We start from the raw sequence: 25,602 nt of genomic DNA on the forward strand, positions 1-25,602 counted from the left end.
CCACCGTCCCCGCGCGTCCTTCAGACACAGAGCTATGTGACCTTCATGACTGCTGCATATCAGCAGATATGGACAGCAGAGGAGGAGGAGGAGGAGGAGGAGGAGGGGGTGAAGGGGCAGAGGGGGAAATGAGAGCAAAGGGGAGAGGGATGGGAAGGAGGTGAGAGGAGAGCGAGGAAGGAGAAAAAAGGGGGAGTATATGGAAGAGAAGCAGGTGGACTCTTTCTCTCCTGGGTGGGACTACGTATCGATCAGAAATTTCCGATACCCTGATTTTGATACCAGTTCCTGAACGATTTTATTTTATTTTTCTAATAAAATAAACTTGGGAATTGTATGCATGAGTCACTTTGAGGGCCTGTTCATAATCCTCCATATCTGTTTATTTATCTATTTATTAATTGATTGCAGTGCTTGTTATTGTTATCATTATTGTGCATCTCTCTTGTATAGTTTTTTTTTTTTTTTAGCATATATGGACACTTTTAATCACTCATCTGCTTTTACTGTTGCTGCTGTAAGCTGCTGCCACAACTGAGTTTCTCCACTGGGAATTAATGAATTCAATCAATTTTAACGAAAGAAACTCACATTACACATCACGGTCCAAATCTCAAATTTTTCATCTCCTTGGCATTTTTACTCACTCACAGTAATAAAGCATCTAAACTTATTACGGCAGTGTGGTTTAATTTACATTTTCTGCTTTAATACGTTAGTTTTATGTTTCAGTATCTTTGCATTTTTCCACTCAGAGCAGTTTTTAAAATGTTTTGATGTCAAAATCCCATGTGGACCCAGTTTTTTCTAAAATGACACCCACCCCCAGTGTCCTCTGAGTCCGGCACTTTACTGTGTGTTCACCGACCACCGAGGAGGAGGAAACTGCCCCATAATCGAGTCAGAGATGCTGATTTTGGGCGAACTTGAGTTCTGATTGGATGCCTGAAGTCGGTTCTTCTCAGGCGAATATGGAGCAACTTTCTGCTCGTAAATATCTTCCGTGAACGTTCAGGTGTTGCTGATCATCGCATATGTTGCATCTAGCCTGATAAAATTGAGCAACACTTTTGATCTCTTCTTTCACATTTTTTTACACCAATGAATGACGGAAACAGATGAATGAAGAAAGTCCCGTCCTCGCAGCTGCTCTGTCACGGTGTGGATTTCAATTTCAATGTCAGATCACCGTTTTCCCAACTAATCCTGAGTCAGATCGTAATGAAGGAAAGATAATAAGGAAAAGAAAAGTAGTGGAGGTAAAAGAAATAAGGTGAGAAGCGGTCACATCAAAGAAAAGATGACAGGAAATGAAGGCGAGGACTGAAGGAGAAGAAAAATTAAAAGAAGAAAGAAGAAAGGACGAAGGTTGAAGAAAGAAGAAGGAGCAAAGAGGAGAAAAGCTGAGGGCAAAGGGGAGGAGATGGGATAAAATAGGAGGAAATGAGAGTAGAGGAGAAAGAGGAGAGGAAAGAAAGGAGGTGAGGATGAGAAGAAAGAGGAGGAATTGGGGGAAATAGACAGTTAGTGCGTTTACTTCTGTAGCGAGAGAGCAGCCGCTGTGAAAGTCTCAGTGCATCTGAATGCAAACTGAGCTCGCTTTTTGTCAAACAGTTGGCCTCAGAAAGCACCTCTCTGTGTCTCTTTCACATGTTGGGTCCCCATGTGGGGGCCCCAGGCATAGTCGTGTGTGTGTGTTTGTGTGTGTGTTAAAAGTGTGTGCCTCGGTGTGTTTCGTGGGTAATTCGAGGACGACGCGGCCTGCCAGTGTCGTCCCTTTTTTTCTTGTTCTTCCTCTTCTTCTTTGCCACTTTGGCTGCAGAAATAGAGATGATTCACAGATTTGAATGAGAGTGGAGATAATTAATAGTGTTTATGCGTGTGTGTGTGTGTGTGTGTGTGTGTGTGTGTGTGTGGAGGCCAATTCTGCAATGCTGGCCGTCTCCAAGGAGATGCAGGAGGCGAGAGAAGCAGCCGTCACGTGTAGTAAACCCAAGAAATGTCACTGTGTTTCACAATCCAAGTGTGTGTGTGTGTGTGTGTGTGTGTGTGTGTGTGTGTGTGTGTGTGTGTGTGAGTGTGTGTGTGAGTGTTGGCAGGGGTGTTAAAGTCAACCCTTTACCTGCTTGTTTGTTGCCTAGCAACTCTGTATGTGTCCTGCATCCAGGCTGATGGATGCTCGATCGGTAGCCCAGGTGTGTTTGCCCGAGTGAGAGATTATTATAGATATATATACACCATCTTTTCTTTCCTTCTCAGCTTCGCTTTTTGAGGACGGACAAATCTGCCATAATAAATAAATGAATGAATAAATAATTGAAATAATAAAGAAATTTAGAACTAAAAGTCTCAATTATCTAATAAATATGAGGGTTTAATTTGGACACAAATCAACATACACAGAAATGGAAAAATAAATTTAATTGATTAAAGTTTTTATTACCCTGACAAATAACTTATTTCTGTATTCATTTATTTTTGTTTTCAATTGATCAGGTTTTATCTATTTACATCAGTTTCTCATTTCAGTATTTATTTTCCAATTATTTAATTTCCCATTTGTTTTTTTTTTCAAAAACTCTGCATATTTATTAGACAATTTAGACTTCTATTTCTTCTTTTTGATGTTCAAAATAATAATATTATTATTGTTTTTTTAATTTTTTGTTATTGTTGTTTTTATTATGGCAGATTAGGTCCTCTGTACTTTGTTTGTTTGTTGCTTTATTTCCATCCTGCCTTCGTCCCTCTGTCCCTGCAGCCTTTCTGTCTTGTATTTTTGTCCCTCCCGTCCTCCCTGTATTTGGACACAGTGAAGCTCGTTGAATGGGAGCTTTTGTGTCTCATTAGAATGAATGGGTTCGGATTAGAGCTTTACTGCTGTGTATTTAACCTAAAGTCTGTTTGAACAATGAGGTTTAAATTGAGCTCGTGTTTAGGATTTCCTTCAGCTCCTCTTTGCTGCTGATAAAATCAACGACTTTCTGACCGTCGTCGTAGATTTCGTTTGTTATCTTTATGAGCTGTTGAGTCAATAAACTGCTTTCAGCATGTTTGAATTCACTTCGATGTTGAGAATTTGTTCTAATGTTGTAAAAACAGCAAGTTTTTACTCTGAAATCAGAAAGTTTTCATGAGTACATGAACAAAACATAATGAAAAATAAATATAACCATTTTTTTGCTGTAAGCACGTCATTTCTGCTGTAAATTTGGGCATCTTAACACAAGTTTCTGTTGGAAATTATTTGCTTCCTGAGCCAGCATCAAGTGGCTATTAGAGGAACTGCAGGTTTTTGGGTTTTTTGGCATTTTTTGGCTTCTTTTTCAGCCCCAGATGCTGCCCTCTGCTCACTGAGTTACGTAAATTCACTGTTATAAGTCATAAAAAGTCGACAACAAGTTCCAATTCAAATTTACAATACCCAAACAGAGACTGTTGATGTAACCTGATGTGCTCTCAGACACACACACACACACACACACACACACACACACACACACGCGCGCGCACACACGCTGCGGGTCAGATGAGGTGTCTGTTGAAATCGTGCTTCTACTGTTTCTTCACTGTGTTTAATCTCTCCGTAAGCTTTCTCCTGAGATGTTCATTTGTTCTTACCTCAGCATTGTACGAGGCGATAATGCTGCCAGAAACGTCTCAAGTAGCTTCCCAGTGTAAAAAAATCGGAGTGACTGCCAACTAACAGTCCAGCAGGGATACGGTAAAGTTGCCATGGCAACGCTGGTCCAGCTCAGGTTAATGAAATGTTGATTGCAATCCCCAACTCTTATTGTTGTTGCTGTTTGTGAAGAGTTGTTATTAAATTGTTTGATAGACGAATTAGAAAATTGTGGCCAGACTGAACAGAGGGGGAAATAAATAAAAAACACACGCTTTTATGTTGCAAACAAATATGATTTGAAGGTATTAACAGGTTCAAAAAGAGTCTTAATAAAATTCCTGTTCATTAAAATTAAGTAGAGTTACTTTTTCTATTCAGTTTAATTTGTGTCCTCAAAATTATACATTTATTTCTTCCAGTACTGTTTTATTGGAAGAGCATAAGGTGTAAAAAAAAAGAAAGAACATACAAATAACATGCAAATGGAAATAAATGTTTCCCAGCCAACCTTTACCCGTTTCTGATGAGGTAGCTGAGTAAAATTATTATCCAACTAAGTAACTAATTACCTAGCTAATAAATAAATAAATAAATACATAGAAAGACAAATAAATAAATATTTTAAATGAATAAAAATAAAAAATATCTGAAAATAATAATAATAATAATGATAATAATGAAGATGATGGTACATAGACACGGAAATACATGAATAAATAAATAAATAAATAAAATAAAATACAAAAAAAAAAAAAAAACGCTTGCAGAACATTACATCTATTACTCAATGCTCCGAAAAGGATGCATTCATCATCTCATAAATGCCACACTCTGGGACATCCACTGTAAATCACCATAATAAAAAATCAAAAAAATCAATGGTAAGCACTTTTCGTTGATCAGAATCGCAGGAGAAGAGTTGCTATAGGTAAACTAAAATTTCTGGGCAAATGCATGAATGGCAAATTAGATTTTTTCCACTTAAAGGAAGAACATAAAGTCCCCCATCAGGAAAGACACTTAATTTTTAAATACGTTTAGCTGTCCTTTGCTGACACAATCACGACTCCACTTAGTTGAAAATTGACTTTGTTGTCTGAAAAACAAAAGTAAGAAAAAAGGATGAAGTTCTGTATAGATTTCCTCTGCTGCTTACAGTTTAGCGGTTTGTTTTATATCCTCATAATGGAGCCAAATTAGTAATCAAACAATAGACATTTCCGCTTTAGCTGTCTGAATGGCCATAATTAAACAGTCTGTATGTGTGAGTGTCAGTGTGTGTGTGTGTGTGTGTGTGGGCGGGTGGATGGAGGGAGATGAAGGTTTGTGTTGGCTTGCGGCCAGCGGCGGGAATTACAGGTTATTTGTCAGAATAATGCTGTTAGTTGACTGGAGAAGTGTGTGAAGCGGCAGCAGAGTTGTATTTTCGGAGCTTTGTTAATTATGTGTGTGTGTGTTTGTGTGTTTACACAACACTGCCTGGAAAAAAATAGCACACATTGTACCATTTTATCACCGTGGATCTGTGAGTCTGTCAGAATACTTTAGTTTTTGACACCTTTGGCAGACGGAAGTTTGTGGGGTTTTTTTGCTGGATTTATGAAGATATCCAGAACAAACCAAAAAAAAGTTAAATTAAGATTCACCTCTAACATCATATATTTATTATGAAAATAACCTAAAGTAGAACCTCCTTTAATAAGCCGATCCTTTTCCCCAGACTTATCTCTTATTTGTACAATCATTTGTTGACAGAAATTGTGCAATAATTATGTAAAAGTGTGTTTATTGACTAGATACCCACTTACGCTAATTTCACATGAGCCTAGTGCTGAATGAAATTTGTACTTTTATCCAATTAGCATTTGTAGTTTTTTAGGGTTTCTTGAGACTTATTTCTCAACCTATTGAAAGGCCTGCTGTCCTGCAGAGCTTTTTACTCGTTAGCGCTGCTAAATTGCGTCGGCCTAATTCACCCAGTTACCCATAAATGACCTCGGAGTGCCAGTTTTTGTAATCTGGGATTTGCCAACAGTTGCTTCAACCTCCTTTTCCCGCGTGTCCTCCCTCCCCCCTCCTTCACAGACACACTCCTGCGCCCTAAACGCCCTTTTCACCCCTTTTTTGCTGCTGATTAAAGCTCCAAATCTCCCACCTAAACCCAACAAGGTCTCGTTTTAATCCCTGAGTATTGACTTGCAGATGCATTCTGGGATATCAAGGAAGCACAGAGGTGATTTTTTTTCGCCCAGTAATTGCAACAGATGGAATATGCTCATAATAAGTCTCTTTGGTGTTAATAATATCGATTTTTTTTCATCTTCTTTTGCAGCTTGACAGTCCAAATTCATATTGACGTCATTTTAGTGGAATCTCTAGTTGATGCATTTAATTTTAATAATTTAATTTCCATAAGTGGATGATTTTTCCAGAGTCAGAAAGGGTTGGTCAGTTCACTTTCAGTGCACACAACCTCCAAATATAAGGTACTTTTAATGTAGACGATACTAATGCTAATGTTCTAATAATGGTGTAACAATAGCTGCAGTTGTTTAAAGGTGCGGGATGTAGGATTTAGGGGGGTATATTGCAAAAATGGAGTATAATACAATAAATATGTTCTCTTTAGTGCTTAATCACCTGAAAATAAGAATTGTTGTGTTTTTGTTACTTAAGAATAAGCTGTTTATATCTATATTTTGTATCAACCACCGTATTTACGAGCCCCTCCAAGACAAGCCGAGCAGCATTTGAAACACACACATTTATAACATGAAACGGCTTTATTCTATATTTTTATCGTTTTCAATCACCTAGTCTGTTTGCTTTGGAGAGGAAGAGACCTCTGCAGATAATTTGGCCTCTGGTAAAAACTAAATGGATCTAACCAAAGTAATCAGAAAAGAAGTTGAGCGCACACTAACAGGTGCTGGCCTAGCGGGCCGTCTCCTACATGCCAAACACCATAGGATAAACCCTGATTTTAACATGAAACTGCTTTATTCAGTGTTTTTCCTGGTTTTAATCAACTGATCCATATGTTTTGGAGAGGAAGAGACGTCCACGGATAATTCAGCTTCTGGTAAAAACCTAATGAACATCTGTGTCATAAGTTATCAGAAAAAAAGGTGAGCACACCTTACCAGGTGCTGGCCTAGCGGGCTGTCTCGTACATGCCATACAGCATAGGAGAAACACTGATTTGTGACATGAAACCACTTTATTCAGTGTTTTTTCTCGTTTAATCAAGTCTTCCATATGTTTTGGAGAGGAAGAGACCTCTGTGAATAATTCGGCACCCGAAAAAAACCTCCTGACTAATTAACAGTGAAGGACTCCTGACCGAGAGTTCACCGTTGGCACGCGGGAGAAGTTTCAGCAGGTTGTAATTTGCAATCTTCACTGCAAGATGCCACTTAATCCTGCACAGTGCTCCTTTAAACTCTCAATATTGGATGTAAAACAAATGGGAAAACTGCAAATGTCATTTTGCAAAATTGGCCTCTAAGCAAAGCAGTTTGAGTATCTCTGCTCTAGCTAGCAGCCTTATGACTACATAAGCCTCGGTTTGGCCTGTTTAGCTCTGTGGTGTAAAAAAAGTAAATCAAATTATCTTCTTCAAGCCCTGAGTAGCCTTGTAGTAGAAACCAGACTCGCATTAGGCTCCATATTGCCATTCTTGGCTGTGCAGCTAACCTTTTGCATAGCTTTTAGAAGCCCTGCAGTCACAACAAGGCTAAAGATTAGCACTCTGTAGCCCGTGTAGTGGCCTTTAGCTAAACCAGACTAGTTAGTAAGCCTTATTTAGCCCCGTAGAGACAACCAGGCTAAAGATTAGCCCCGCATAGCTACAGGCTAAAGGGGTTAAGACAGAAAAATTAAAAACAAAGTGTATATTGTGAATGTGTTTTCTTAATCTGTTCAATCAGAGCTTGTTTCGGCCATTGGTGCAGCTCATTGTGAGCAATGTTGCCAGGGGTGGGGGGGGGGGTTGCTTTAAAAAAAAGTTGCTGGTGTGCAGTTGCCTTGTGAGCAGATGGCTCAGCCGTCTGTCTCCACATTAGCACGATACTGATGAGATGAGTCAGTTAACACACACACACACACACACACACTCGCCATGTCTGTGTGTTTTAGAGCGTGTGTGTGTGTGTGTGTGTGTGTGTGTGTGTGTGTGTGTGTGTGTGTGTGTATTCCGTCATGTTCACGTATGAACTGCAGATGTCCCTTTCCCCCTTGTGTTGCTGCATCTACCTGTGAGTGTGTGTGAGTGTATTATTGATTGCAGTCTCCTCTGTTCTGCTTCCTCTGAGACAACAGGGAACATCGCTGACTCACACTGTCCGCCACAGCACACACACACACACACACACACACACGCACACACATGCAAGTACAGCAATGCCAAAAACACAAAAACTGCCGGTGAATGCAATTGCTTTTTTTGATAGAAAATCAAAGTATTTCTGATTGAAAACTATGTTTTTTTGAGTGCTGCATCAAAACCAATCAAACTCTTGGAGAGAGAAAGCATCGGTGTGTGTGTGTGTGTCCGTGTGTATAAGCTGCCTCAAAAACACACACTTAATGGCGAGATGGGCCACAGTATTCAACTCTAACGCCTCAGTGCGTCTGATAGACAATCCGCTGGTCTTATGATGCATTTTGAAATGTGGAGGAAAAAAAAAAAGAAAGCGTGATGGATGAAAAAGCAGAATTTTGGGCGTGAGGAGCGAATCCAACATTCAGCGCACACACAGTCTGAGGAGAGATGAGTGTTTGATTCGAACCGCAGGGTGCATTGATTGAGCACACTCTGAGTGGAGAGGATTGTGGATTTTGTGGATCAGACTTGAGTTATTCTCAAACAATTTGGTTTATTTGCCATCAGTCACTTTGTATTTGTCTGATTTTTAAGTCTCTGTCCGCCTCTATCACATTAAGAGACACTTAGCTGACGCTGTCGGCTAATAAGCAGGCAGAGTTTGTGTCTGTCCTTGGACACTTTGACACACAACATTTATTTCCTTTGTGTGAGGGGTATTGAGACCACAGTCTGAAACAATATTACTGGTCTCTCTCACATTAACAGTATTGGTTGTGTTTGGAAGCAAAATTGTGATGTAAAAAGCTTTTTTTGGTTCAGAACAACAGTGCCCTCTTCCAGTCTGGTTCTGAAGTGGAGTTGACAATTTAAAAGTTTTTTGTGGCAAATACCTTTCTTTCTGTTTTCCGTTGTATTCAATGATTCATCGTTTGAAAGAACAGTGTTTATTCAATTTTTTCCCAAGAGTTAAGGCTGAGTTATAGTTGTGCATGTGGCCTTCACAACCTTTTTGTGAGCATTTATATACTACAAATATTTATATATTTGTGCAGTGGTTTGTCTGTGTTGCTCTGCAGTTATTCCCCCAAAACACTAGTTTGGAATTTTGTTGAAGTTTCTATGCTACTGTGTTGAGTTTCTGTAAAGTGCAATAAAGTTTGATTGATTTAAAAAGCACAGCTTACATAAAACATGGTTTAAAAGCGACAAAATGAAACAAAAGTATCAAATTTGTCTTCATTATAACTCACAAGGTTTGCCGACACAACAACTGTCTTTTATTAGGCACGTTTTCCTCACAAAAACAACATGCTAATGTTGTTAGCATAAGCCTATAGCATTTCCCATTGCATAACTTAGCTTAGCGACTAGCAGAGTTTTCCTCCACTCATATGAAGCCGGGAACAACAGCATGTAACAAAGGTTAGAAAATTTGACTACAGTACAACCCACAAGACCAAAAAATGTGTTCCCACTAGACACGTTTTCCCGACGTATACAACATGCTAACATTTCCTACTGCATAAATTAGCCTAGTGGCTATCGCGCATTTCCTGTACTTATATGCAGCCAAGATAAATCACACACAAGATTTGAAATACTATTTAGTGGTGGCTTAAATGTCTTCACAATTCACGTCGCTTCGAAGTGTAGCTACATTTCTGGCTCAGACTGCGCTGTAAAGTTCGCCTCTACGCAGAGCCCAGGCGTAGCTACAGTGCCAATTCAGTGCAGAAGTGACTCTTTAGATCAGAAAATCATTGCCACTCTTATGTCTTTGCATTAAATATAGAGCTAAGGCCATCAGGCTGGTAGCTTATCCTAAACACACTGGCAGGACAAGTTAAAATCCAGCATGACTCTTTCCAAAATAAAGCTTAGCAGTTAACGTGTTACATCTTGTTTGTTTCCAGTATCACCTTCCGGCTCCAGCTCCATGTTTAAAGGACAGAAATGAGTGGTTTCAAGAAAGCAAAATACAGGTATTTCCCCCAAATCTGAAAAATTCCTTTGCCTTTTAAAGTATTTTCTATGTTTTCTCCTCTCTATTGTTCTTTTCTAACTTTTGGAATTATTGGTGTTGAGTTTAAGGTGCTGTAAATGTAAATGAGGTTGTGTTAAAATGATGCAAAGTAAAACCATTCTACAATTCTTGCTCCTGCAAGCAACAGGTCTATAAATACAGCTGTTGGGTGCATGCACACAACCGTGAATGTGAAGTAAAACTGAGCTCAAAACGAACACAGAGGATTAAAAACAGTTGGAATAAAGATATTTTGAATGCATCCTCACCTAAAGTCTGACAGCACAGAGGTTTCTCTGCTCGGCTGACCTCCTCTGGAGATAAATCTGAAAGATGTAAGTGCAGGAGAGTCAGAGGTGAGCTGTGTAGTTGCTGCTGACTGCCTGTAGTGTTTTATAGTGCTGTCGGTGGTGTTCGCGGGTGCACACTCTGCTCGCTGCGTCCCATTAAAAAACTATTGGTGTTCCTTCTACTGCTGTGTATTTACTGCAAAACTGATTATATCGCTCTGTGCTGCTGTGAGGAATCTCAAAGAAGGGTTATTGTATTTTGTGTGTGCGTGTGGGAGAGGAATAAGCTGTCAAACGAACAGGATAACTTTTTAAGGTTGGGCCATTACCATCAGCTGCATAACACATGCAGATATATAAGCACACACACACACACAGTGTTAAGGATTGCTTCACACACAGAGCTGCCTCAGTGCAGAGTGAATTTAAGATGCATGCGTAGGGCACTGGGACTTATAAGCCCTTTATTGCCTATTTGTTAGGAGTTAATACAATACCAGAGAGACACTGAGGTAGGCAGAGACACAGAGAGACAGAGATGGTCCTGATAGGTAAGAAAGAGGCAGATGATGCATTCACAATGGCCGAAAGTCACTTTATTGCATTTTTTTTTAATGGCTGAAGAGCAGTTATCATGAATGTGCAATTTAGTCATTATCAGCTGGTAGCTCCCCGGTCCGGGAAGCAGTCCAATTTGTAGACATTTAATTAAAAGCATCAACAGCCTTAATGGCTTTTAAACTTACAGATGGACTCTTTCCCTTTGCCAGTGGACGAGTCTGCATATTCTTTTACTTTTGGTGTGTCATGTTTGACATCATGACTGCAGCAAAATTTAAATTGGGAATATAAAAAACGCCTAACACGCCTATGTTGCCTTCGATTGGAAATAATGAGTACGTTAGTACGCTGGCTGCAACAGATATAAGCCTCCATAACATCACTCAGTGGAAACGCAGTCATCTCCCACTTGTGTTTTATTGACATTTTTAAAATATCACTTAACATTTGTGCAAATTTGTAATGGAAACCCACCTACTAATAAGGAAATTGAAGAGCGTCCTTAGAAAGCAAAAAGAAAAAATACTTTTTTTGTTCATCTGAAAGGTTACAAAGTTTCTTCCCAAACTTTTACTTTTTGGATGCAAAAAAGCAGTTTGATCTTTTGTGCATCTAAAGCGCCTCCTCCGAGTTCTTTTCTTCTGTATAAAAGGACTGTTTACCTTCACCTCAACACCTGATACCACCTCTTTTTTCATAATCCTTGAGTCAAGCATGCAAAGCTTTCACTGTAGCGTTGCAAAGAAACATTCCCGGGAATTCCTCCAGGTCTTTTGTTGAGGAGATTGCCAAGTCATCCTTTCCAAAATACCTATTTCCCCTCTGATCCCTGGATGCTGCTGCCTGTGTGAGAAAAGACACACTGTGAGTGTGAGTGGGTGACGGGGGGACACACATCGGGATGCCCTCTTTGATCTTAGTTTAGCTGGTCGTTAAAATAGCAGCGATTCAGTGCCAGAGGTCAGCTCGGATCACACCCTTATTCTCGGGCCGGGTGGTGTCCAGGGGGCGGCTTGGGTTGTTCTTTGGGAAAGGTTGAAAGGTGGGTTCAGGTGAGGCACAGTAAAGACCAGGCTTGTTGTGGCAATACAGACTTTAAAGGTGGTTCTGCTATTTTTAAGGTTATCATCAGTCTTTGTCGGTTAGCACTGACGATTCATGAGAAGCTGTTTGTTGCCGTTCATTCAGAGGCAGAACATTAAACAGATTTAAATAATTAATCCCGCTGCTTCCATAAACATAAAGCACATCCCTTCCTGCTCAGCTGTCCGTTTTTCCTGGAAAATAACGACCAGACGCTGAGCTTTCAAAGAGCTGATACACTGCAGAGGCACTAATGTGTGTTGCAATGTATTAAAAAGTTGTGGATTATTGTCTTAACGGTATAGAAAAGCAGGATCCGGTTGTATAATGTCTCTTAAACGTGCAGAATCAGCTGTGAGGGCGCAGCTGTAATCGCTGCTGCGTGTCAACGTGGGTGAGTGTGTGTAACAGCTGGGCTCGTTTTTACAGTAATACCGTCTATTCTGGGACAAATGGTGTGGGTGCTTGTGTTTCCGGGAAGTGTTTGTTTGTACGGGGAATGTGTCTGAAGCATTTGGTGAAAGTATACGTATGTAAGGTCACATGTTCTGCATGTTTTGTGCGTGTTTCAGTAAATTCAGTGTTATACACAGAGATTGTGCTACACAAAAAAAGGTTCATCCTGAAGGACTGAGGTTCTACCCAGAACCATTTTTTTATAAAAAAAGAAAAATATATATATATATATTTAGAACAGCACAACAGCGGTATTGTGTCGCTCCAGTGTGTGATTTTAGACAGTATGCTGGTACTTTGGAAACAAAAGAGACGTGGCATTTAACACAACAGCGTCTGCCTCTCGTGTGACATAAAACATACGTGTTGTCAGCACTTTATAAACAATAAAAAAGGCATCAACGTCTCGATAACAATCATTTTCCATCTCTGTTATAAGGCGGCTGATGTCATCCTCCGCTCGGAGGGTAGGGAGCTCCCGAATCTAATTTGTTCTCCCAATTTTCGGACATTTTTGGTCGCTGTTGAGTCGCAAGCATAACACGTTGTCAAAATGTCCCACCCGTCCCACCCATGGGCCCGTCCTGCTGGCTGTCTTATTTATACAAACGCTGCATGCCACCGTTACTATGTCTTGTGCTGTAGTACAGCGAGGGGGCGTAACAGCGCAAAATCTCCACAGTAAAAGAGGTCTGTGTGTGTGTGTGTGTGTGTGTGTGTGTGTGTGTGCGTGTGTGCGTGCGTGTGTGCGTGTGCGTGATGTGTTCAGCTGGTAGGGTTTGTTTATGTGCTCTAGGGCATGTCAGCTGATGGACTCAAACCTGTGACCTTTCTGGTACTGGACAGGTGGCCTGCTGTATCAAAATGAATAGGAGTCAATGGGACACAAGCACATCAACCCTGAGGCCTATTTTTACATGTGTTTGTGTGTAAATGTGTGTGTGTGTGTGTGTGTGTGTGTGTGTGTGTGTGTGTGTGTGAGAAAAGACCACCGTCACAGCCACGCTAGCAGCCAGAGTTGTGTATGATTGTGTGTAGTTGTGAGGCAGAAATAGTGTGTTTCTGTTGGAGAAGTGTGTGTGTGCAACTTGGGACAGCTGTTTCTCGCAGTGTCCTTTCAACCCCAGCAAACACACACTCACACACACTTACACACACATATTTAGACCCCAGCCATCCTGAGTAAAGGTCAGAGCTCCACCCCTCCAGGCCATGCTAGAGTTTCAAAACAAATCTGCCCCCCCTCCAAATCCCCAGAAATTCCCACTGCTTCACGCCGAGGGGTGAAAGGGCACAGTGACACCCCAAAACTTCACACGCACACCTTCAGGCTGGGTCTAAAAAGAGACCTTTACTGGAAAATAAACTTTTTTTTATCATTATTAGGTTAGTGTCTAGGCTGCCTTAAATTTTTAAGTTGACTGAAAATAAGAAGAAAAGTTGAATCATTATAAAATTTTCCCAGTTTGTTTCTCAAATTCAGTCATGTTAAAATTTAAAGGCAGCCTGGACAATAACTTTGAAACCTGAGGAAATTGGCTTGATGCAAGAAATTAGTAAATGGTACAGGAAAATTAAGGGAAAATTGTTAAAAAAAAATATGTATAAGATAAAATAAAATAAATACATGAAAATAAAAAGAAACTTTAAAAAAAACCAAGGCAAACATGATTTGGCTAGTGCTTAAAAAAACTCTTACCAAGTAGCTCATTTTCTTTTTTCCCATGATTGTGAAAGAAATTGCACCAATTTGCTCAAAGTTCAGAGGTTTAAATACTTGTGAAAGGCATCTGAAGCAGAACAAGAAAAGTGGTTTCAAAGGATTTAGATAAAACAAATAGTTGATTTTTACAGTGCGTTGGATTAGTGTTGACTTTTGATCAGTTTTTGTGACGTTGGTAAACCTTCCTTCCTCCGTTGCTCCTGTTCCAGCTGTGCATGAGTGTGAGTGTTTCTGTGATAGCAGTAATGAAAAAATGATGGGTGATTTTAGGAAGGAAGTGTTGGTCAAAGTCGCGCTTATGTTTAGAAGTCTGTCTGCGTCTCTCTCGTTGCATCGGAGCTTTTTCCCTGAGGAGGAATGAGGAGGAGAGAGAGAGAGAGATGACGACTATGGCTGCAGAAATAACTTCCATATTTAGACTCGGAGGACGAGGGAGATGCAGGCGAGAGAGAGAGATCCTGTGAGAGACACGTTAAGAAAAGAGCATCATCGGTCGTAACGCTCTTGTGCAGTTTGCCTCAGAAAAGACAAAAAAAGTTGAGAAAACAAATTGGTGGTCCTAAATGGCCTAAAAACAGCTCACAATGAACAAGACTGGCCTTTAGTGAGTGAAAGCGGAGTAATTGAAATGAGAGATTGATTAACAACAACAAAGACAAAACCCTCTCTCCCTCCCCTCTCTTACTCCCTCTCTCTTCCTTCTTTTGTCTCCATCTTCACAAGCATTGATGTTTTGAAATGAATACTTGTCAGATAGCTGGACTATATTTAGAAGAGAGACATGCTCTGTCTCTCTCTGTCTGTCTCTCTGTCTGGTCCAACCTCTCTCTCATTAGCTGCACGCTGACCTTTCAACCGTGTGGCACGATCCTCTTTTAGAAAGTTCAAAAGCCTAAAGATCCCATGAAACGGTCGATAGAAAGTCCTGGAAAACCGTGCATCTTCAGTGGTGACCTTAAGCCAAATCAGTGGGTGTATCTGCAACGATCCGGCCATTTTTTTTGCATGTCATGTGAAAATAACTTTTTCTTGCTCTGAGCAACTAACAGCCCATTAGGTCACACTTAAGACTGACCCCGCGCTGTCTAATGTTCTGCTCAAACAACCTGTTCCCAAAGGGATTACATCATATTAATGAAGTAATAAGACCATTTTATGGGACCTTTTAAGGGGAAAAAACAACTTAAAACAGCTACCATGGATGTGATTTAGAGTTCTGGCTCCATTAAGCTGTTAAAACTGTTTCTGGTTTTGACGTCACGTCAGGAAATCTCCTGCAGCTACAATTTAGACAAGAGTCAAAGGCCACTTTCACACACGCACTGCAGCCCTAAACTTATTTATGAACTACCTAAAGGCTGTATGTGTGGACGCAAATGTCCAAATCAGTTGGACTAGACATTAAACGGACTTTAACCGTGCCAGCTGTCTGGTACAAAGTCGTTGTAATGTCTGATTGAGTATATGAGTGACTAGTGCAGGTAATAGTGCAGAGAATCTATAGCCAGCAGATGGGCGTGTTGATGACGTTTCTATTATGTGTCTTGAAAGTGGAAGAAAAACAAGCATCCAATTATGAAGATAAAGGGTCACTTAGACAAAGACGCCAACAAAATGTCAAACTGGAGAGACGACTATAATGGGGAACCTTTGTCAGTAGAGACCGAAGTAGTCAGAGAAATTCCTGGAAGGGAAAGCGACTTGGTTGTTTATGACCAAATTACGAACCTCCTACATGGCCCCAGTGTAATTTGTGCTTGTCTTACCTCCCGCTTGTCCCACCCAGGTGCTACTCTTTGCCTAAATCACACTGAATATTTTCAGTAAATGAGAAACGTCCAACACCATCTCCTGTTGCGTGCAATATGTGTGAAAGAGAAACTCAACAATAATGTCCGGACGTGATTCTGCAGACGTTGTCTGGAGTTATTGGTAGAAAATCCTGGATGCATAAAGAGAACTGGATACAGCGTTGGAGGCAGGAACCCCGTTCATTCTTATAAAAGTTGCTCAGTTCCACCGAAGCCAAAAACTTTCAACTGCCACATATAAAATTACCTTGATGTTCGGCATTGCCTCATCATCTTTGGGTCCATAAAGCACTGCAGACTTACGATCTTGAATAGGAATAAAATGATTTAATTGTGAAGCTCCTCTTGACTTTCTGAACTTTATTGGATCAAATTCTGATAGAAAACTGAGTCATTTTGTGGGGATTGTGATGCTCAAAAGACTCAATTCACTGATTAAGTCTCTTTCCCTGATGAGCAACAAAAAACAGCCTATAACTGTTTTTTGTTGGTTTTAGCTGGTTGAAGATGGTCTTAGATGGTCCTGACCCAGTTCTTGCTGGTCTTTGATGGTTCAGGAGGGTGGGCCAACTGGCGGACATGCTGGTGTGACCAGCCAAGCTGCACACATTTATCTTCATGCATATTCAATGACAGAAGACTTAACTGATTTATGCTCTTTCTTTTCATACTTCCCCCATATGACACTTGTTTCTCCATGCTCAAGGACGTTGATTTGGTTTCAGTTTTACAGGAACTTGAGTGACTATCACAAGCTGGTATGACCAGCTAAATATATTAAAAATGTACTTTAAACTGGTCAACCAGATTAACCATTTTAAGATGATCAAGATGTTGTTTTTTTTCAGTAGGAAATGTACAATAAGTCTGTGTGAAAATGTATTTTCAGGCTATAGAGCATCACATGACAGACTTGGAATTTATAATTCCATTGTTTGGCCACTATGAAAATTGTCGCAGCACACTTCCTGGAGGCCTGGAGAAAACGGCCAAAGACTAGCTGCCGTTTTCACATAATAATTTCCTACTTACAGACAACATAAGTTAGCATGAGGAGTGATCAGTGCTTTCATAATGATGACGATTCCAGCACTCCTGATTAACACTTAACACTGAACGTGACCTGAAAGTTTAAGAGTAGCATCCTTTCAACTGGAAATGCTGTAATTGGATTCATTATTTAGATATTCTAGTTGACAGAAGCTGAATTAGTTCTTTTGAGCTCACAAATCCTCAATCTCTTGTTTTAACTGTCATAAAGCATTTTAAACTGTTTTAAAGAAAAACAAATGAAAATGCATCATCAGGAACATTGTTAGTGGCGTTACCCAAAAAAAAGACAAAGCCGGTCTGAGTGTTTCAGAAGTATGTTAAAGGCGACTCATGCCGAGCGTTTTCTGCAGCGGACCATCGTTTTTTGAGATTGATGAATGGGATTTTCTTGCCTTCCAGGCAGCCATTAGTTTCCATTTATTTCAGCACAGAATAAAAATCAGCTCGCAGAGACTTGAAACTTGCTTGAAAAAGGTAATCCATCACAGCGAGCGGTGTGCCGTCTTTTATTTTTGTCACAGTTATTGTTGTGTGGCGGTGCAGCTCTGAAACTTTCCCACAGTTGCGTTCAGGTGCTTTTTTTTTTTAGGAAAGTGGGATAAATGCATAAGAACATAAAAACTAGTGTGGCAGGGTGGCATGACTTTTTCTGTAGGTCTGTTTATTTCTTTTCATCCTCTTTTGCTCTCATCTTCCTCTTTTGCTTCATCTCTCAGCGTCCTCCCTTCCTGTCGCGCCTTCTCCTTGCACCATTAAGGAGTCGTGACTGGACGGATGGATGCAGGGACTCGTGGATGGAGGGATGGAGGGGGGAGGGGTGGGCGAGGGTGTGTCGTGATGCTCGGCTTCACCTCTCTGCTCTGCAGCGCTGCTGCGAGGAGAGGGAGGGATGCAGGAGGAGGCGTGAGGACGGAGAGAGGATATAAAAGCAAGTGTAGGGGGTTAAAGAGCACGGAGGCAGAGTGGAGGAGAGGGGAATGAAATGGAAGAAAGAGGAGAAGGAGCGTTCAAAAGAAGGAAGAAGGCAGGAGTGACGGGGAGGAAGAGAGGGTGAATTTGCAGACATGCTGTGCGCTGCATGAGAATGAGACAAGACAGGACACACACACACATGCACGGACACACACACACACACACACAGTCGTGATGCATCTGCTTGATGAGCCGTTAGATCAGGTGACCGAGGTCTGGTCCGTTACCTTTTACCTGCTTCTCCTCTTCCCTCCATCTCTACATCCTCTAATTTTATCACCTCCATCTCCCCCTTTTCTCCTCACATCAGTGCTCTCTCTCTTTTTCATTTTCACCTGTCTGTCTCTTACTCTTCCTCTCTCTTTTACCCAGTTTCTCTCCGTCTTTTTTTTACTCTTCTCTCCTTCCCACGTACTTCTTTTGTTTATTCTTTGCCTCCTCATTTATTCTTTCTTCTTTTCATTCCTCCTCCATCTCTACCTCATCTCTTCCCCCTCCTCCTTCTTCCTTTTAATCCCTGACTCTTCTTCCCTTTCTTTCTCTCCCTCTTCTTTCCTTCTTCATCTCTGCCCTTCATCTGTGTCTTCAGTAATGAAACTCGTCACTGTACGCACTAATAGAACTGCTACGATATAGAAAGGCCATAAATCAGCCTTAGCTGTGTGTGTGTGTGTGTGTGTGTGTGTGTGTGTGTGTGTGTGTGTGTGTGTGCGACCAGGCCATTTAGATTCGTCACTGTGATATAAGTGCTTAATCTGCCCGGATACAGTACCTGTGTCACGTGCACTCTCACACACACGCACACAGCTGTAGGTGGTGCCAACTCATGGTGAGGTCGAGATAAATTCAGGGTTTAAAAGTCTCCTTCAGTGTCTTCCCCTTGGGTCGGAGCCCCTTTACAGTGTGTGTGTGTGTGTGTGTGTGTGTGTGTGTGTGTGTGTGTGTGTGTGTGTGTGTGTGTGTGTGTGTGTGTGTGTGTGTGTGTGTGTGTGTGTGAGAACAGGTGTGTGCTATCCAAGCTGCTGTAACGTTAGACACCTCCTGTCATTGTCTCGGTGTAAAGGATACCAAAGTGCTGACAGACTTGCTAACCCCTGTAGTGTGTGCGTGCATGTGTCCGTGTGTGTGTGTGTGTGTATTTTTTATGTCCCTGAAAAATGCAAGTATTGTGCAGTCATGCATTTGCAGGTGTGTGTGTGTGTCTGTAACAGCTGCCAGCTGGACAAACCAGCAGCATGCACAACGAGGGTGTGTCTCTGATCCACCTGACAGTATGATACAAAGATATATTAACGCTGCAGCTGATGATTGGTTACGCTGTCAGTTAATCCATATGTTTTTAATTGGTTTAAAGGAGAAGGCATCCTGTATATTATAACACTTGTGTGTAATGCTACCTCAAAATTGAATAAAAAATAAAAAAATAAAATAAAAACTTGGTAAAAAAAAAAAACCTTATATTGATCCATATCAACGCAGACTCAGTCATTCATCTTTTGCAAAGTCATCCTGTCCTCTTTTGTCATGTGCACTAAATTTCCATACAGCACCTTATCTTTGGTACATAACTGAGCTTGCAATGTAGAAATAATAGTAAAGTAAAGCAAATATAAACTTTATTTTAATCTACTACTAAACACCATTTAAAATATACAGAAACTGTTGTAAAAACTTCCATATCATAACCCATACATGTCAAAAACCAACATTAACATTATACAGAGTATAAAATATGTGATTATTCGGCACTTGACGAAAATCTGAAAATGAAAAACAAAAAATCGGACGATTCAGGTCACCTTCTGATCGATCGGTGCACCTCTGAACATGAACATAAAGACACTTATAAGGACAAATGTCCTTCACATGTTCTCAGAGATCGCTGTCTTCAGCTTGCAAAGGGAAACAAGGACCAGAGGCAAAGAGGATGATGGGAAATGCAGTCTTAATTTGATCACTGCCTCTCATCACCTCCACCATGGCCTGCATTGTTTACTCTAATTAAACAAAGGTGTAATAATTAATTAGTCTTTGATAAACTGATATGAGATGCTACGTGAGCTCGCTCCTTTAAACCCTTTAACCCTTTAACCCTTGTTCCTCCTTTATCGATATCTATGTTTTTCTCTTCTCGGCCCTCCAACCTCACAGTTCACATGCTGAGTTGAGCTTATCTACACATTTCCTGGAAATCTCACAACGACCTTGAGGAGCCACCGGTGTGTGTCTGTGTCTGATTGTGTGTGTGCGTGCGTGTGTGTGTTTTGTCGAGCTGTGATAAGATTTTTCTATTAGTTACAGCTAGCTAGGCCCACCCCGCTGTAGGGGAACACAGCCCATTACAACTGAATTAAGACTATAGGATTCACTCACGCAAATGGCCTCTTTGGATCACTGATAGTGAGTGTGTCGCCATGACGACCGCCTCTTGGGGTGACACCACAGTTACCACGTGTATGTGCTGTACGTGTGTTGCTGTTTTTGCATACAGAATGTGTTTCCTCATTTCACTCATACATGAAAAGGGCTTTTTAACTTTGCTTTTGTGTGTGTGTGTGTGTGTGTGTGTGTGTGTGTGTGTGTGTGCGAGTGTAGCCAAGCCAGGCGTCACATTAATGAGAAGTCAGTTTGCCCACTGACCAATCTCCACCATGCAGCTCCACACTATAATCTACAGGCTGCAACTGAAGGAGAAATCTCAATCAGCTGCACACACACACACACACACACACACACACACACACACACACACACACACACACTCTCTGACTGGTTTGTTTATGTTTTTGTGGCAGTGCAAACAGGATGTGATTAGGCATGTAATTAGCTGTGAGTGCGAAGGTTTTCAGCAGGTTTATGCTTCTGTTCGGGCTGCGTTAGCGAGCCGCTCCGGCATGACTGAGAGGGACGGAGACGGATAGACAGAAAGACAGAAAGACAAGTGCATCAAAGTTTTGGATCAGTCTGCTTTGGCTGTGTGGTCTGCCTCATCTCAAGATTGACCTTGTCAGAAATTGATTGGTTGACTGATTGGTTGTTAAGACGATTTATTCCGTAATTGATTGATTGATTAATTGATTGATTGATGGGTCAAAAGACAGAAACAGAAGAGCTTCTCCTTTTAAAATTCTCCTCCAGATTTTATTTGTCCTTCACTTTACAGCCTGCTGAGTGGATCTTTTACACACCCAGCCCTTCCTAGTGTCCTTATTTTTTCAGAATATAAAAAAAAATCTATAATTAAAGGCAAGACACTGAAAATGAAAGCCTCGTTTTTTCATGCACTGGCCAAACTGGAGATTTTTGGCTATTTTTTTTATTTCCTGTCATCTTTGTGTTCCATACTAGAAGAAAGAAATAGCCAAAATACACATTTAAGTTTGTTAAAGTTTAGATTTCTATTCTGGAAATGTATGCAAAAAGAATATATTTAATTTAATAATGCATAGTTTGCATAATAGATAGAAATTAGTAGATTCAGAAAATTATTTTTTTTAAAGCTAGAAGAAAACTTATTATATTTTTTCAGCATTTTTATAGGTCATGTTTTGCTAATTTTGGCAATTTTCTTTACTTTAAACTCATTTCTTGAAATTTATAGATTTTTAAAATTATCATTTTTTTAAAGCAAGGGAAAATTTTCCAGTGAACTATATTTAAAAATATTATTATTGTATTTTTAAAATGATGTTTTTTTAGATAATTAATTTATTTCTTTTATACTTTCCCTTTTTTTGTTGTTGTTTTTGCCAATTTTGGTAATTACATTTTAATAATTTCTCGCTAATTTCTTGGTCACTTCTTCTTAAATTGATCATTGGCTTAAATAAAGCCAATTTGCCAACGTTACAAAGGGTAAAATAACAAAAAATAGATTGTGATTACGTGTAGATGCATAAATAACAGCTAGAACTTGAAACAGCTACATATCCGTCCGTCCCAAAGGTTCAGCTCGGACTACAGTATAACTAATAATGGCGTCACTTCTTGCTAAAAGAAGTTAAATGAGACCAAATAAAGGAGACAGCAGGTCCACGCACGGCAGCTATGCCACTGTGAGGTTGCTCATTTCCTCCTCTTGGTTCGCTCCTCTGCGTGACACTCGGCTCTCTGCCGCTGATATTTCAGTGTCAGATTTCAGCCGTGGCGTCTGCGCTGTGAGGAAACTGATGATGAAGTGATGCGAGTGAACGCACCTGTCATGTTTTATCACCTTTCCCAGGATTTTAGTCCACCATAAAAAACCGCCTCCCCTCATGGGAGTTTAGCGTACATTCAGGTCGTTCCACACACAGAGGCATTATCTAATTTGACTCTTTATAATTGATTAAGGGACCGCTGCCACCGGTGACTCGGTGATATCATATTACAAGGCCACGGGATCGTATTTCCCCACAACGTCCTTCCTCCTCCTCCTCCTCCTCCTCCTCCTCTGCAGCTCTGTATGTCTGTAAAAGCTTCAGCTGTTCTTCTGTCAGAATAAGCAGAAAGCGTTTGCGTTGCTGCTGCATCGTCCTTTTATTTTGCAGACGCCGTAGTCTGAAGCAGGAAGGACGGCACAACAGCAGCAGGCTGGTCCAGGGTCAGAGCAGCTGATGAGAGGCGAGAATCCAAAGTAGGCCATGTTTGGCCCAGAGCCTCGACTCAACGTTTGTAGAAAACGTCTAAAATTAAGTTTTTGGAGGATGATTTAATTTTGATCAAACGACAAAAATACAACTGAAAAATAAAAGGTATTTAGGGTTCGTACGGTCATGAAAACTCTGCATATTTATGGAATTTGCAAATGGCAATTTCCAGGCCTGGAAAAGTTTTGGAAAACTAAATTATAGTGTGAAAGTTTTGGAAAAGTTGTTCCACAAACCTGTAAAACAACATGATTTGTTCAAGGGTCAATTTCAAAATTCCACAATAATTCTGTTTTAACAGTTTCTGGCAGTGATAAATGGTGTCAATTTTGACGATTTTAAAGGGTTTTGGTTTAGATTGCAAAAAACAATTAAAGAAAAAAAAATGCGAAAGAAATTTAATCACCAAAAATTTTAAAAAAGGAAAACAAATCACCAATTTCTTTAAGAAAAAAAAAATCATCCCAAAAAATTTTAAAGAAAAAAATTGCCAAAATAAAAACAACATGTTTTCTTTAAAAAGCTATGGAAAAGTAACATCCATTTAAAGTTGCATGTCCCTCCCCCAGCCAAAATAAAAAAAAGTCCCGAAATTATATTTAAATATTCTATTCATTATTTTGTTTTAGATTTTATATTTATGATAAAAAAAATCTATGATACAGAGTTTAGAAAAAGAAAAGATGAGAATTATTAATGGTCATTTCAGAGATCGTCTTTAAAGTTTAACTCAAAGTCAGAGAAGAGTCGTGGAAAAGTTTTGGTAAAAATGTGTTTGAACACGCGGTATTCAGCCCGTAGTATTCATGCTGTGACTTTCTTTATGATCAAGTTAAAATACACAAATTAATGTTAAAAAATACTGCAAGACTCACTAATCAGGTGTGATTAGCTCAGTTGTCGGGGTCAAAACTGCACATTGGAGCTTTAAATGAAGGTGAAGTAATCTGATCGGCCGACCTGTCGCCGCTGAATTAAGGTCAGGCGCAGCGATGGATTTGGAGTTTCAAGATGAGTGCGGCGTGACGCCATTGGCCGAGTCGCACAGTTGTAATCAGGGTCAGGAAAAGGTGTTGGTACATGCATGTGCGTGTGCGCGTGAAAACACAACCTTTATACTCCGTGATTCCTACTGTGCTACAAAATTAGTATCCTCCTCCACCGCCACACACACACACACACACACACACACACACACACACACACACACACACACACACACACACCATCATTAACCTCCCTGCTGACCTTTGACCTGACCCATGTGATAAGGTTCACTGTGATTTTCTCCAATCCTGTTAAGAGCTTTAAAATGCTGCCAGCCTGAAAGATAGATTACCAGCTGAGGACGGACTAAAAAAGATGGAGATGGAGGTGAAGAGGAGGGTTCAGCACACGGATTATCGGAGAACGATCACTTACAGATATACAAATATTTACCGCCGATTACCTCAAATCTGACCAAGACTCCAGCAGCGAGGGTGTAATTTACAGGGAATAATGAGTGTCATGCCTCTGACCGTCCACTGCATGTGACAGGAAGAACGGGAGGACGGGGACAGATGGAAATGAGGAGCGAGACGTGGCGTGGGTTGATGGGTATTCCGATTTGTTGCCTCCTAATGAGGCCCTCAGTCGGAGCGATGGTGGACGTCTGACCTTGGTGTCCCGTGTGCATAAACAAGCATGTGTGCTGTTAGACTGAATTAATGTGAGACAACACGGAGAAGACAGAGCGGAGCATGTCACATGGCGGTGTTTAGTGCGGGACGTAAAGAACGAGGAAAGGAGGGAGAGATGGAAAGAAGAGTGGAAGGAGAGGAGGGAAAGATTTACAGTTTAGCAACGTGGAAAAGATGAGAGAATGTTTGCAGGGAAGAAGAGAAGAAAGGATGGAAAAGAGCCAAAAATTAAACTACAAAATGACTACAAAATAAACAATAAAAGCAGAAAAAAAGGACGAAACAAATGATAGGATACAGAAGGAAGATGGTCGAAAATGGATTAGAGGAAATGATGGATGAAGTCTTGAAACTGAAGCTTGAGTTGACTTTGTAGTTTCGGACAGTTAGCCAATCCAATCTGCTGGTTAGCTTGGATCAGCGTGCTCCGTTAATTGCTAACGAAGGTATTGAGATTGCGATCAGATACACTGATCCCGCAGTGATGGATCGAGTCCTGAAGCAGCAGAGGAAACGCTGCAGCTTCAGGCTCTGCGCCCCGAAAAACTAACTCTAAAGGAATACTTCACCCCCAAAAAATGACTGTTTGTATGTCAGTTACTCACTGTGTTACCTTGTATTCCTGAGAAAAGCTGTTTTTCTCTACAGTGAATGGACATTATTAACATTTAACAACAGCGAAACTATATCAAAATATCGATTTACAAACTCTCAGCAACTCGTGCGGTGTAATTCAAGTCTAAAATATTCAGTCGTATGCTCAGTACTTCATCTGTTGGTTTGTGGACTGCAGTTCGGCCGATGCCGTCTTGGTTTTCGGGACCAAAAGTGACCAAAGTGGGATGAGAGGGCGGGCACAGACAGCCTGTCAATCAAGCTGCCTGGCCCGTAAATATGATTAACTTTGGGTTAAATGTTAACACCCTCGCCAGAGTACTCTCAGTAAGCAGGCGGCCAGCAGCAGCATTTTTGGTCATACTCACTCATCTTTCAAGACCCCAGAATATTTTGTTTTTGAATATATAAACAATGAATACACGGGCATGTGACAAAAACGTTTTCTTCATGAGTTCAAGATAGATTCAATAATGATGATAATAATAATAATAATAACTTTTAATACATTTATATAGTGCCTTTTAAAAGAGTTTACAAAGTGCTTTGACAAACAAAGCGCAGCAGAAATGGGATTCACAGACGGCGATACAACGACGTAAAGCAAGATAGTCCTATTAAACACAAGCGAGACCAAACTAGAATATAGTTCAGATAAAATTAAAACCAGAGGACGAATAACGCAAGAAGCAGGACGTAAAATGTCAGTATAAAATAACATGAAGAAATAGACCAAAAAGGACAATAACAGAA

General features: G+C 40.5%; 1 protein-coding gene across 3 annotated transcripts in view; it reads left to right on the top strand.

Annotated features, from left to right (window-relative positions):
• The window catches only part of ppargc1b (peroxisome proliferator-activated receptor gamma, coactivator 1 beta), a 202,777-nt gene that overhangs the window by 81,219 nt on the left and 95,956 nt on the right, over positions 1-25,602 (top strand). For 2 of the 3 annotated variants that reach the window (XM_088080750.1, XM_088080748.1), the window contains exon 3: positions 9,866-9,934. The exons of the other annotated variant lie outside the window; for it this stretch is intronic. In XM_088080750.1, coding sequence (XP_087936876.1) covers positions 9,866-9,934 — 69 coding nt within the window. The remainder of the gene's footprint in view (positions 1-9,865; positions 9,935-25,602) is intronic. 3 annotated transcript variants of the gene reach the window in all.

Source organism: Plectropomus leopardus, chromosome 8, assembly GCF_026936395.1.
Source record: "Plectropomus leopardus strain MGB_pleo_1.0 chromosome 8, ASM2693639v1, whole genome shotgun sequence".
NCBI classification, from domain to species: Eukaryota; Metazoa; Chordata; class Actinopteri; order Perciformes; family Serranidae; genus Plectropomus; species Plectropomus leopardus.